The 12,659-nt window shown below is 39.8% G+C and overlaps 1 protein-coding gene across 1 annotated transcript; it reads left to right on the top strand.

Annotated features, from left to right (window-relative positions):
- The first annotated feature begins 87 nt into the window (after positions 1 to 87).
- Positions 88 to 12,076, top strand: hapstr1b (HUWE1 associated protein modifying stress responses b). The gene is made up of 4 exons (XM_061679660.1): positions 88 to 510; positions 5,367 to 5,447; positions 7,881 to 8,156; positions 11,211 to 12,076. Exons 1-4 carry the CDS (start codon positions 312 to 314, stop codon positions 11,459 to 11,461), a joined length of 807 nt encoding a protein of 268 aa, XP_061535644.1. The 5' UTR covers positions 88 to 311; the 3' UTR covers positions 11,462 to 12,076.
- Positions 12,077 to 12,659: the final 583 nt, after the last annotated feature.

The following is a 12,659-nucleotide window of genomic DNA, read 5'->3' as shown; positions in this document are numbered from 1 at the left end:
TTCGTTTTCGGCTCGGTGAGCCATGCTGAGATGTCACCGTAGCCACTCGCCTTTCGAAACGGAATTGAGTTGGGCGGGGCTAAACGCAGAAATTCGTGTGTTGTCATTCTGGTGCGGTGGTGTGTGAGTATTGTGTATCTTGAGCGGACTAACCTACAACATAATGCGACTCTAGCGGACATTATCCGTGCCCCCCCCCCCTCTTCGCACTCGAGGCTCGTGGAACATTATTCTGTCAAGAAGTACCGAACTAAACCCACCAAATACCGGCGAATCCCTACGAATAGAGCTTTCAGGCTAACCCGTTAGCCATGGAGGAACGGAAGGAGGAGGGAGAAGCCGAGATCCAGGAGCACGGCCCAGAGCACTGGTTCTCCAAGTGGGAGCGCCAGTGCCTGGCCGCCGCCGAACAGAGCGAGCCCCTGGGCGACGAGGAGACTGAGCAGAACCAACAGAAGCTGTGGCACCTCTTCCAGAACTCGGCCACAGCGGTGGCACAGCTCTACAAAGGTACGGGCTATGATTATGATGACAGGCGGAGGTTGGGGGGGCGGGTGTTAGCTTATGCTAATGCTAACCCTGGCCACACAAAGGACACGGCTAACGCAGGCCAGCCGCTGTTTAGCCACCTTTAACTGAACGCCAGCTTGTCAAAAACTCGCTATTTCGTATTTTGTCGTCGTGTTGGAACTATTACTGCCGTTAAACTTTTTTTTTTTTTTTTTTTTTGTATATATGCTATAGCCGCGGGCCCGCGGTGAGGCTCGTCTGAAATCGGGTCGCCAGCCGGTCACAGGTTTATTTTTTTTTTAAAGTAAGCGTAACCGCTCAGAAGTCAGTGAGTCGAAAAGGGTGGTTTAAAATACACACATTTACACGAGTGTGTTCATATAATTGATAACGATGTTTTTAGGTACTCGACTGTCTTCTCCTGGATGCTAAGCTAACGGTACTTTGCGGTCATATGAGCTGAGACCTAATGAGAAGTTTCAGTTAAAAATAGACACCCTTAAGCTTGTATGGGTCCGAAATAACGAATTCAAGTTGATGCACCAAAATTACCTGGTTTCGAATGGCGTCACTTGCCTTAAAAACTTGACTTAGAGCAAAAGAAAAAAAAAATGGGAGAAAAGCAGTGTGGGAAGTAGAATCGGTCATGTACTTTAGTCAATTTTTTTTTCTCCTGGATTCATTTTTATAGAGGATTGTAGAGATGTTTGAAGTGCTCATTCCATTTTTTTGTTTTGATTTTCGGAAAAATTCCACAAAGCTGGCAGCCGATTATCATGTTGCTACTATGAGCCCCAAACACTTTTTTTTAATGAAGTAAATTGACAGATGATTTGATTTAAAAATGCACCAGAAATGTGCATGTACATGCGATGGAGGCCTTCTGTAACTTCCACTAATGACCAAGATAAACTTAGTTACTTCCTGACATACAAAGAACTTCGTCTCTTAGTCGAGATGTATCACTTCAACAATACTTCCTTAAAACCAGGGATTGGCAAGTACCGATATCGGTTACTCGTGAAGACTACCAGCTACCGATACTTAGAGAAGAAAATTCTCACCAGTAGTTGGTGCTACACCATCGGCAACTCATGCGCGTCCGAAAGAACGGTCTTACTTCACAATTATCTGTCAGTTATATTAATAGAAATTTTATGTACAGAGCTGCCAAATGGTACCGAAACTCCGTATGTTGTTACGGAAATCACTGAACGTTGACTTATTACGGCCATAACACTGATTGATTTGGATATGGGGGGGCATCCCAGCGTCTGACATTACCGTCACATCCACATTGAACAGCTGCTTGGTGCATGCTATTTTATTACGTCCCCCGGCTGCCAAGGCGTGGAGGCAAATGCTCTCTTTACATCAAGTGTCAACCCATTGTAAGTCACTGATCATCTCCTCCATGGTAGCAAATAAGCTACATTTCTTACCATGCTTCTTACAAGTGTCACAAAGGGAGGACGAGGAGTATATAGGCAAAGACTGCTAATTGCTAAGCTATTGTGTCATGCAGTTGTAAAACATCAAAATAAGTGATTTGGTGGTACAGTACACTTGTCATATAGTTCTGGCTGGAACTGCATTTAACCAATTTTGAACAACAAAATAACAGGCCAGTTAATACGTGTTTAGAGATCGAACTGTAAAATAATACACGTCCACACAGAACGCTGAATTGGAAATTAGTTAGTACGTCAACTGCACACGTCACTTCAGAATGTGGGCAGGTAAAAGTAGATTATTCTTAATAAATTATTGTAATATGAGATAAGATTACCTTTATTAGTGCCACAATGGGGAAATTTGCATCGTTTCAGTAGCAATTGTGGATATCGAAAATATAAATGTTGTATAAATAGCATGCAGAAGTATATTGCACAAAATGTAAACCAAAACTATTGTCCACATCTAAACTATCCAATTCAATCTATCAGCAATGTTATTTTTTTGCAAAGAGTTCTGAGTTTTAATTTTGACGTTTTAAGTTCTGATTAATCTGCTTTTTTTTCTGTTACCAGGATCCAAAACAGAATTGGCAAAATGTGAATTAATCCATAGAAACAGATATTTTTGGTGATGGAATGTTAAAATCTCATATACTGTTACTTTCAGGCTGCAACTGCGTCCGCCATTACAGGGTTGATGTAATATAAACATTAAAATGACATATTGAAGCCGTAATTTATCAATGATTATGTTTCTGACTGTTGAAGGGTAATGTTCTTGACAAAATCTTGAAAATATGAAATTCAGACAAATTGTTCTGGAAGTTAATTTTTATCAGTTGGTAGCTCTGCATGTATCAAACATACTAGTTGTATCGGCACTCGGTGAGTACTCTGAGTGAACACTCATACTGGTATTGGTCTGAAAAAAAGTTTTATCAAATATCGGTACTTAAAACTAGTTACGACTTTCCTATTAGCCAGAGTTTTGGTGTCATTTTGTGGCATCTTGTGGCATCTTAAGTTGTTACAGAAAGAGCACAAAAATACATTTGAGAACTGCAAATATGTGAGTTTCTCAGAAAATGTCTGCGGTTAGGTTCCACAGAAAACTGAATATGTGAAATATGTGAGGTTCACTGAGTTTTTGTTCATTTATCGATACCAGTGACGTATAGTGATAGCAAGTACAATGTAATGATAGCAGAAGGTCCAACGAAGGCAAGGCTCCTCATGGGCTTGAAATGAAGAAAGCAGTGTGGTAAGGGTCTTAAGATGCTGCGGAGAAAGGTCCAGATCGCCTATTTTGTCAAATAGAAGTCTATAGGTGAGAAATCCGGGTGTCCAGAACATCTGCTACTAAGATGTGTTGCCTTTAAAATCACCCTGGAATGTTTCGGGTCAAATTGACGTAGTTATAGGAATTCAATTCCAAAACATATATTTTTCGGTAAAGAAATTCTTCCGCTCGACTTAAGTGTCGTCAACACATACGATGAAAATGGTTGCAAACACGTCCATGTTCATAATGAACCCTGAACATTATTGGCATTGCTATTCTCTATTCTCTAAGAATGAACGTTATGTCAAATTGACTCGTAAAAAATTTAGGATGAAACCTTTTATTGTATAGCTTTTAACAAATATTTTAAAATATTAAAACATGTTGACCCAGCACACAGGCTACAAATGTATGTTCTTGGTCAAATTGACCCAGTGTAAAAATATTTTTTTTGTAATAAACAAACAAAAAAAAAACAACATAGCACCTTTTTGTTGTGTATACAGTGGACCCCTGCATAGTTGTGGTTTGTTCCCTGCGGATTGACCTAAATTCTTTCCCAATATTTTTAATAATAATAAAAATATCCTGTCGGGGGTTGGAACTAACTCTGAAAACGCTGTTTATCCCCTATTAGGCAAGACTTTTTTGGTTGGGGTTTAATTTTTAATTTTTTTTCCCTCCCCAATGTTACCATATCATGATGGGTGTCAATTATCCACGATTTTTGCTATTCACGGTCCAGTCCCTATCTCTTGTGAATAGCCGGGTCCACTGTATATACATTTATTTTTTAAAATATTAATTAATTAACATGATATATTTAATATATTGTCCCAGCAGTACCCCTCCTGTTGTGGGTCAAATTGACCCGTTAAGAAAAACATTTGATCATCAAATATAATTTACATTGTGTATTAAATATAGTGACCCAAATATATGTAGTAGGTCAAATTGGCCCGAGTTTTCCTGTAATGAAAAACACTTTATTCCGCCCCAATTTTACAGTGTTTCATCTGTATTTTTTTTTCTTTTATTTCTGGGATTGTCCAAATCTTTTATTATGGTGGGCTAAAACAATGATTAAGATATACTAGTAGTTTCACTAAATATTGATGGAATCATTAAGTTTTTAATGGTTAAAAAACCATGTAGACATTTTGGATGGACCAAAGATAGAAAGAGAAACAAACAACATGCGGATTCAAGTAAACACTGGCGGCTCATCGTCATTGATCAGATTACACTCAAAGGATTTGCCTTAAACATGGGTTGACTCTGACCTGGCTATACTTATGCGCCAGATGTTTGATGTTTGCAGCCCACAAAAACAATCACATACGTCTTTACTTAGGCATTGACGGATGATCGTTTGCACAGACCTACAAACACTTGAGCTTTACGTTGTCGTCCGTTAGGGCTGTGTGATTCATTTGAATTTATATGCCTGGAGGATTATTTTTTTCCGCAGGTGTTCAACATGTGTCCCTGCTGATGTGCATTGCTTACACTACCAATATGGCTGAGAACAGAGAGGAGCTAGTTTACAAAAAAACATAGTCAATGCTCCCAACGTAGCGATTTGGTCGCTGTAGTTAGCAACTTTTTCGACCCTTTGTGTCACTGTTGAAAAAGCGACTAACTCTTCCTAATAAGCAGGCAACATGAGCAGAGTGATTTATCCACGTTGGGAATGTTTGATTTGAGCTATGTGCTTCCAAGTCATTTGCACGTTTTGCGTATGATAACAGGAGTCGATCGGACTGAACACTGCCAAAGACACGGTGTCCATTTAAATGCTTCAAAGTTGGTGGGTCATCCACATGTTGGAAATTTTTTACCCAAGCTATGTGCTTCAAAGCCACAAATATTTTGCCAGGTAAATTTATTTTATTATTATTATTTTTTTAAAGGATCGTGCTTACATGCATGTTTTGACTAAAAGGCCAATTCCAAAGAGGAAACACTTACTTTCACATTACCTGTATCATTGAATGTTGTTATTTGCTTTTTGTACAATGTAAGGGGGCAAAAATCAAATAAAATTGGAAATCAGATTTTTATCGGGGGGAAAATGGTTTTATTTGAATTGTGTATGTGTGAAATGTGATTTGCAGACAGAGAATGCCAGCAGCAAGGCCTTTCCCTCTGGGTGCCCTTCCAGAATGCAGCCACAGCCGTCACTAACATGTACAAAGGTGAGTAATAAGGCTTTCACTATCGAATTGTTTTAGAATTAATTCTCCGATTGATTATTGGCCGAATAATAATCGCGCCCCCACTGTTATATATATATATATAGTATTAATTTATTTATTTTTACTACTAACATGCAATTTATTCCCATTTATGAGGGATGGACTTCGGTCCTTAAACTGCATTTGTTGGTATTGAGTGTATAGTATGAATTTGGTGTACAGAATGAGACCGCAAAATGCTAACTTCTAAATGGTTAGCAACTGCGATTAGCATTAGTGTGCTAGCGATTACCCTTGTAAGAATAAATAAATAAATTAACTAACATTCAGCTCACTCGTAAATCATGTTATATGTGCTAGGGGTGTCCCGATCCGTTTTTTGAGATCAAAAATCAGACCGATGTCAGCAAAAAAAAGCAGGATTGGACTGCATCTGAGGTGTCCAATTTTACCACTCTTATACAAGCATTCCATTCCATGCTGTGCTCCAGCACATTTATCCAGCAGATCCCACGTGATCATAACAACAGGTTGCTAAGGTGCTAACATAGTAGCAAGGAGTAAGGGTGAATGTTGCTGGCTTAAAGTCATTTTTTGACACTCCAGTTTAAGTTCACTGTAAAACTAAACTCACATAACAAAAAAATGACACCTATTGGATGTTCAAATACATTACAGCCTTTGTTTTTGTCCACAAAAATCGCTAGCACAAAGCTAACACCCAATTAATGAAAATCACCATTAAAGCGACAAAAACGAAAATTAGCATTTAACTCTCAGCACTTATCTCTCTCAAAATAATAAATATTGGTACACAAATGCTGTATAACCACATACAAACAGGCAGTATAACAATACTCTGTGCCATATATTATTCAAACTGTGAAAAATTAGTTATAATGACAATATTTGATTGTAACTTTTACTTTCTTTGTTACTGCAAAGGTGTATCTCATTGCGTGTATCACACCGGCCCTGAAAGGCCAAGACATGCACAGCAGGAACAGCGATTGTCAATAAACCAAACCTCAGTTGGATCAAGAACTTCAAAAGTGTATTGCCGCACATGTGGAGAAAGCAAATGCTCTCCCACCATATACTGACAGTAAAAAAAATCTGAGAACTTCACAATAAGCAGCGGTTTAGCAAATAGTGAAAACAATCTTCAAAAAAGAGGCTCTACTGTCTAAGTAAACCTAGAATAAAGAGAATTACCTGTCGTGTATTTCACCAAACACCACATAACTTTGTCTGAGGAAAGTCTGCCAGTTTTATGCACACATACACAATGCAAAAAATGCCACTGACAGGCTTGCAAAACTAGCATTGATGTTGTGGTGCTACAACCATGTAAGCCATTCGATAGTTGAACACAAACCGTGCAGCAACACATGCAAATAGTGCATATAACAATACTTACAAGTAGAGGTGCAACGATTAATCGACAAATAATCGATTATCTAATCAATCGACAATGATTTTTGATAATCGTTTAAAGGCCTTGTGTAACTTAAAATTGTCCAAATCCTTAGAATTTTTGCCTCTCAACAGTAAATATGAATTTTTATTATAATAATAAAGCAGAGTGATTATCTTGGTGTTTTATCTTATTTTGCTTTGGAAAACAATTATCCAATTTTTGCCTAATTTATGACGTGACGGACCAAAACGGTAACTAAATTATCAATTTATGGGGTTCTGCACTGTCAATTTGAAATAATGAACTGTTTTTGAATAAAAGGATGGAAATTGTAAAACGTTTTTAAATCCAATTCATCGATTAACAGACAGATTAATTGATTATTAAAATAATCGCTAGTTGCAACCCTACTTACAAGCATATATTTTTTTCGCTGCCATCTAGCTCTAATTCAATGCTTCCCCCTGGTGGCCAAGGCTCACACATAAAAAATCATAATGCACAAAAGCTTTAATTCTTTACATTGTTGTTGTTATTACTGTGTTTTTATAAAGTACATCATTGTAGAGTACTGTTTTACTTATTTACATTTTTGTTGGTGTTTTATAGGGGGCTGGAACGGACCTAATGACATTTCCATTCTAAGTTAAACTTGTAAGTTAAGGCACCACTGTAGTTATTTTAATTGTTGAAGTGGTCGTTATAACGAACGCACAAATAACTGTCAAATGGCAATTGTATTATGTGCGCATTCATTCTTTTTGCCCTTTTTTTGTGTATGACACGTAATGGCCTCTTTTTTTTTACTGGATTATTTCTAGCCGTTCTATTGTGCGAGATGGCGTTTCTCAAGAATAACTGGCTAGAGGAGCTGTCTTAATAATTATATGTGTACATTGCTGATGAGTGTCTGTCTGAGTGTGCCATTGACTTTTTGGACTGGGTTATCGCTATTAATTTCTATTGTGCAGGGTGGTGATTATCATGATTAACTGGAAGTTGTTGTTGTGCAGAGAGCATGGAGGCCCGCCAGCGCAGCTACGACCTGGGGTTCCAGATCGGCTACCAGCGCAGGAACAAGGAGGTGATGGCCTGGGTGAAGAAGCGGCGGAGAACAATCCGGCGCGAAGATCTCATCAGCTTCCTGTGCGGCAAAAACCCCCCTCCCAGGGCAGCCCGGGCCCCGCCCCGGGGAGCCATAGTGGCCGCCAGCCGGCCACCTCCGCCCGAGACGGGCAGCTCCGTGGAGACGGACCTACAGCCCTTCAGAGAGGCCATAGCCCTGCACGGTCAGTACGGATACGGTCGCCATTTGACTGTTTCTCTCCCCCTTGCCACCATTTTAAATTCATGTTTATGCTAGTCATAATTTGAAATGGCTCTCAATAGAGTGCAAATGGATGAACATTCTAAATTTTGTCCTACACTTTAATTATGGCCTTGAGAGTTGCGCATTATTTACTGAGAGGGTAAAGAAAATGTTGAGAACTAATTCCATTCATTTTCCATAGCGCTTATCCTCACTAGGGTCGTGCTCACACATGCTCACGTGCAATCTCACCCTGTGGGGTCAAAATGATCTGCATGGAGAAATGGGCCAAAATACTAGCAACAGTGTGTGAAAACCTTGTGAAGACTTGACCTCTGTCATTGCCAACAAAGGGTATATAACAAAGTATTGAGATTAACTTTTGTTATTGACCAAATACCGTAATTACTCGTGTATAATGTGCATTTTCTTTCCCCCCAAAAATTGTCAAAAGTCAATAGTGCGCATTATACATAGGCATAGGGGCAAATAGAAAAAACTTTCACATTTTATAAATCTATGCCGCCATCTAGTGGTTATGCAAAAGCTGTACACTTTCATTCCAAAATACCACAGCCACTTAGTGGTTATAAAAAAAGTGTAGCCTACACTTTCATTCCAATATGACATATACGCCACAGTCGAAAAATAGCATGCTACTATTATCCTAGAATTATGTCCTACTATACCACAATGAATGTGGTCATTCTTCTTGCCAGTTAATCATGATAACTGCCACCTTGCACAAAAGAAATAAACAATGACTGGAGGTAAACGTTCCAAAAAACTCTACTGCCCAATGCATGTCAAAATGAATTGAATGGCTCCTTTTGACGAATTATTATTATTAACTTTTATTATGTGTTTGTTTCATACCAACAATGTTCATGGGCCCTAAAAAATTACAAATATATAAAAAAAAATAATACAAATGTAATTCATAGTTAAAACATAAAAAGAGTGAAAATAATGTTTGAGTTTAATCCTAATTAAAAAAAAAAAAAATTTGTTATTTTGAAGCCTTTAAAACCCATGAATTTGACCCGCAACTTGACAAGAGGGTTAATATTAACTGCCACACTTGCACCATAGAAATAATTTGAGTATATTTATATAGCCCTTGATCAACAAAAGAGTCTCAAAAGGCTTCACAGGCCCACAGTTTACAAAGATCTATGACATCCCCTGGTTTAGACCCCCCCCCCAACCGGGCAAGGGGAAAAACTGTGTGTGAGTGTGTGTGTGTGTGTGTAAAAGACCAGGCTGCAACAGATGCCGAGTGGGGAACATTAAGGCCTCTTTATACTCCCGCGGTTGCGCGGCCGACAACACCTGCATTGCATCACTTGACCGACGAATTCCCCCCCGTAGCACCTCTACGTAGCTTGCTGCACACCCGACAAAAATAGTTTCTGCACGTCGAACGCCGCAGAGATCATCTCTCGTGGTTGGTCTGTTTTAGTCACATGCTGTGATGATGTACCAGCGTGCCCCTTGGTTCTACATACCATCTACGTCGCCGCCTTCTCGATCGATTTTGCAACATATTTAAACGGATCATCTGGTCATCTAGGTCCATTTGTTCTGTCGCGGTCGTCATTGTTGTTGCTTTGTTCCTTGTTACTGAAAGGAAAGTAAAAACGGCTATTGGAAATGGCAAAAAAAATGCAGAGGAAACTCCACCCTGTGGTGTCCTATCCAATACCAGCCGTAGCGACACCTCCGACTTGGAGAACTGCAGCACACTTTCAAAACCACGCCCCTGCAACCCATTGACGCCACTAGACTCTTGAATTCTTAATTAGAAATGTTTTTCCAGGCCTTTACTGCAGCCTCTTTTGGTTCTTGTTTTTTTCTGGGGATTTCTTCCTTCAGTCTCCTTTTCAGGAGGTAAAATGCATGCTCGATTGGGTTAAGGTCCTGTGATTGACTTGCCAGTCTCAGACCTTCCACTTTTTCCCCCCTGATAAAGTCCTTTGTTGTGTTGGCAGTGTGTTTTGGGTCATTGTCTTGTTGCATGATGACGCTTCTGATTAGTTTGGATGCATTTTTCTGTAAATTGCCAGACAAAATGGTTTTATAGACTTCAGAATTCATTCTGCTGCTGCCATCATGAGTTACATCATCAATAAAGACTAGTGAGCCCATTTCAGAAGCAGCTATGCAAGCCATGACATTACCTCCACCATGCTTCACAGATGAGCTTGTGTGTTTTGGATCACAAGCAGATCCTTTCTTTCTCCATACTTAAGCCTTTCCATCACTTCGGTAGAGGTTAATCTTTGTATCATCAGTCCATAAAACTTTGCTCCAAAACCTTTGTGGCTCATCTCTGTACTTCTTTGCAAAATTCAATCTGGCCTTTCGATTCTTTTTGATGAGTGGTTTGCATCCTGTAGTATGGCCAGTATATTTCTTCTCTCGGTCTTCTTCGAACAGTGCATTGTGATACCTTCACCCTTGCCCTGTGGAGGATGGCAATGTTTGTGTCATCTGCTGTAGATACCCTTGGCCGACCTGTTCGATGTCTGTTGCTCGGTACACCAGTAGTTTTTCTTTTTCAAGATATTGTATATTGTTGTCTTGGCTATGCCCAATGTTTGTGCAATAGCTCTGATCGATTTTCCCTCTTCTCTCAGCATCAAAATGGTTTGCTTTTCTCCCATAGACAGCTCTCTATCATGTTCGCTTAACAGCAAATGCAGTTTTCACACGTGAAACCCAAAGCCAAAAGCAATCACGATCTAGTGTTTAAGAAACCAATCTAAACGGCAACACCTGAGCAACTTGAAACACCCATCAGTCACATGTTCCAATACTTTTGCTCGCTTGAAAAGTGGGTGGCTTCAAACAAAAGATCTCTGTCCTGAGTTGTTTAACACATCTAGATGTAAATACCATGAAATAAAAAGCTGGAATTAAAGCATTTTGTCAGTATACAACAAAAACAAAGAAATTGACCTTGCCGTTCCAATACTTTTGGAGGGGACTGTAATTCTTAAATCGAAATTTAAAACATTTCTACCTCCCCCAGGTCTCAGCGGTGCCATGGCGAGCATCTCCGTGCGCTCTTCGGGCCCGCCGCCCGGCTCGCCCACTCACCCGGCGGTGGGGCCTCCCCACGGCCGTCGCCGCAATGGCCTTCACGACGTGGACCTAAACACCTTCATAGCCGAGGAGATGGCCCTCCACCTGGATTCGGCCGCCAACCGCAAGCGGGGCGCCGCCCCCTGCGGAGATGTCATCACGGACTCCCCTACGCATAAACGCAACCGGATGCTCTGAGCGCCCCTCCCCCCCCCCCCAAAACCGGCCGATGAGAACTGAAACTCGGCCATCCTAGCTGCATCGCTACGTATAATTAAAGTAAAATACTATACTTTATTTTGACACGTGCTCCATTTTCACCTGCCTTTGAGTGCGCGTGTGTCCCATTACTTTTGGTTACCAAGCAACACATATGCACTATTTATGTTTACACTCGTGTTTACATTGGGAATAACCCAACACATACACATGTGCCCCCATTTTTTTTAGTTCACACATGCTTTGTGTACAATCTTTATGTAATGTGTGTAAATAATAATAAACACGTAGGTGCTGTTATTATATGTGGTAAATATTGTAAAGACAAAAAAGATAATGAAACGGGGGATGTCCATGTACAATAATAACCAATTATGACAATAAAAGAACTACGAGTGTGGTGGTTAGTTGTACTTTTTTTAAATTGGGAAAGTGCAAGAAAATGTAACAAATTAGCAAGATTACACAGAAAATGAAGTTTAAATTGAGTCAACTCGCTAGTCAGAAGGATTATGTAAAAACCCTAGTTCGTATCACTGCATCAATCAATCAAACTTTGTTAGAGCTTATCATACAACAAAGAATGCAACCCTAAGTACTTTACAACAATAAAAATACATGAACCCCCGCCCGCCGCTTTGTTCACAGGACACAGACTCACCTACGCACACACTGACAGGTTTAAAAATATCGTGATGACCTAATAAACTGAGGTTGAGTACAGAGCATCTCGGTGAGGAAAACCCCATCTCAGGGAGCCGTCTGCACCAGGATGGAACCATGGGCACAAGCCACACGGATGGAGACCCCAAAGTAGGAGCACAGCGAATCGCATCAAGTGAATTGAGTCCCAACATAATGCAAAAATTAAAATTGCGTGACCAAGTTGGTGACCAAGAATGTAGTTTGATTACAATGAAATTATAGTTTTTTTTAGATGGCATTTCACAAAAACTCCACTTGTGTGGCTAAATAAAAACAGTTGAATTAATTCGTTTTGAGGATTATCCAGTAGACTGTTTAGGGGTTAATCAACAGGATGACACCCGAAACAATAGAAGTACTTAGGTAGTCAGCAGTATTAACCCTAAAAAACAGTTGAGTTAGTCAACAGGAGTATTTGAGAAAAATAGTTAAGTTGGTCAACAGGATTATGCAATAAACTCCAATTTAGGTT

The sequence above is a fragment of the Phycodurus eques genome, chromosome 6 (genome assembly GCF_024500275.1).
Source record: "Phycodurus eques isolate BA_2022a chromosome 6, UOR_Pequ_1.1, whole genome shotgun sequence".
NCBI lineage: Eukaryota > Metazoa > Chordata > Actinopteri > Syngnathiformes > Syngnathidae > Phycodurus > Phycodurus eques.
Note: the sequence above shows the minus strand (reverse complement) of the source record. Positions and strands in the feature narration are given on the sequence as shown.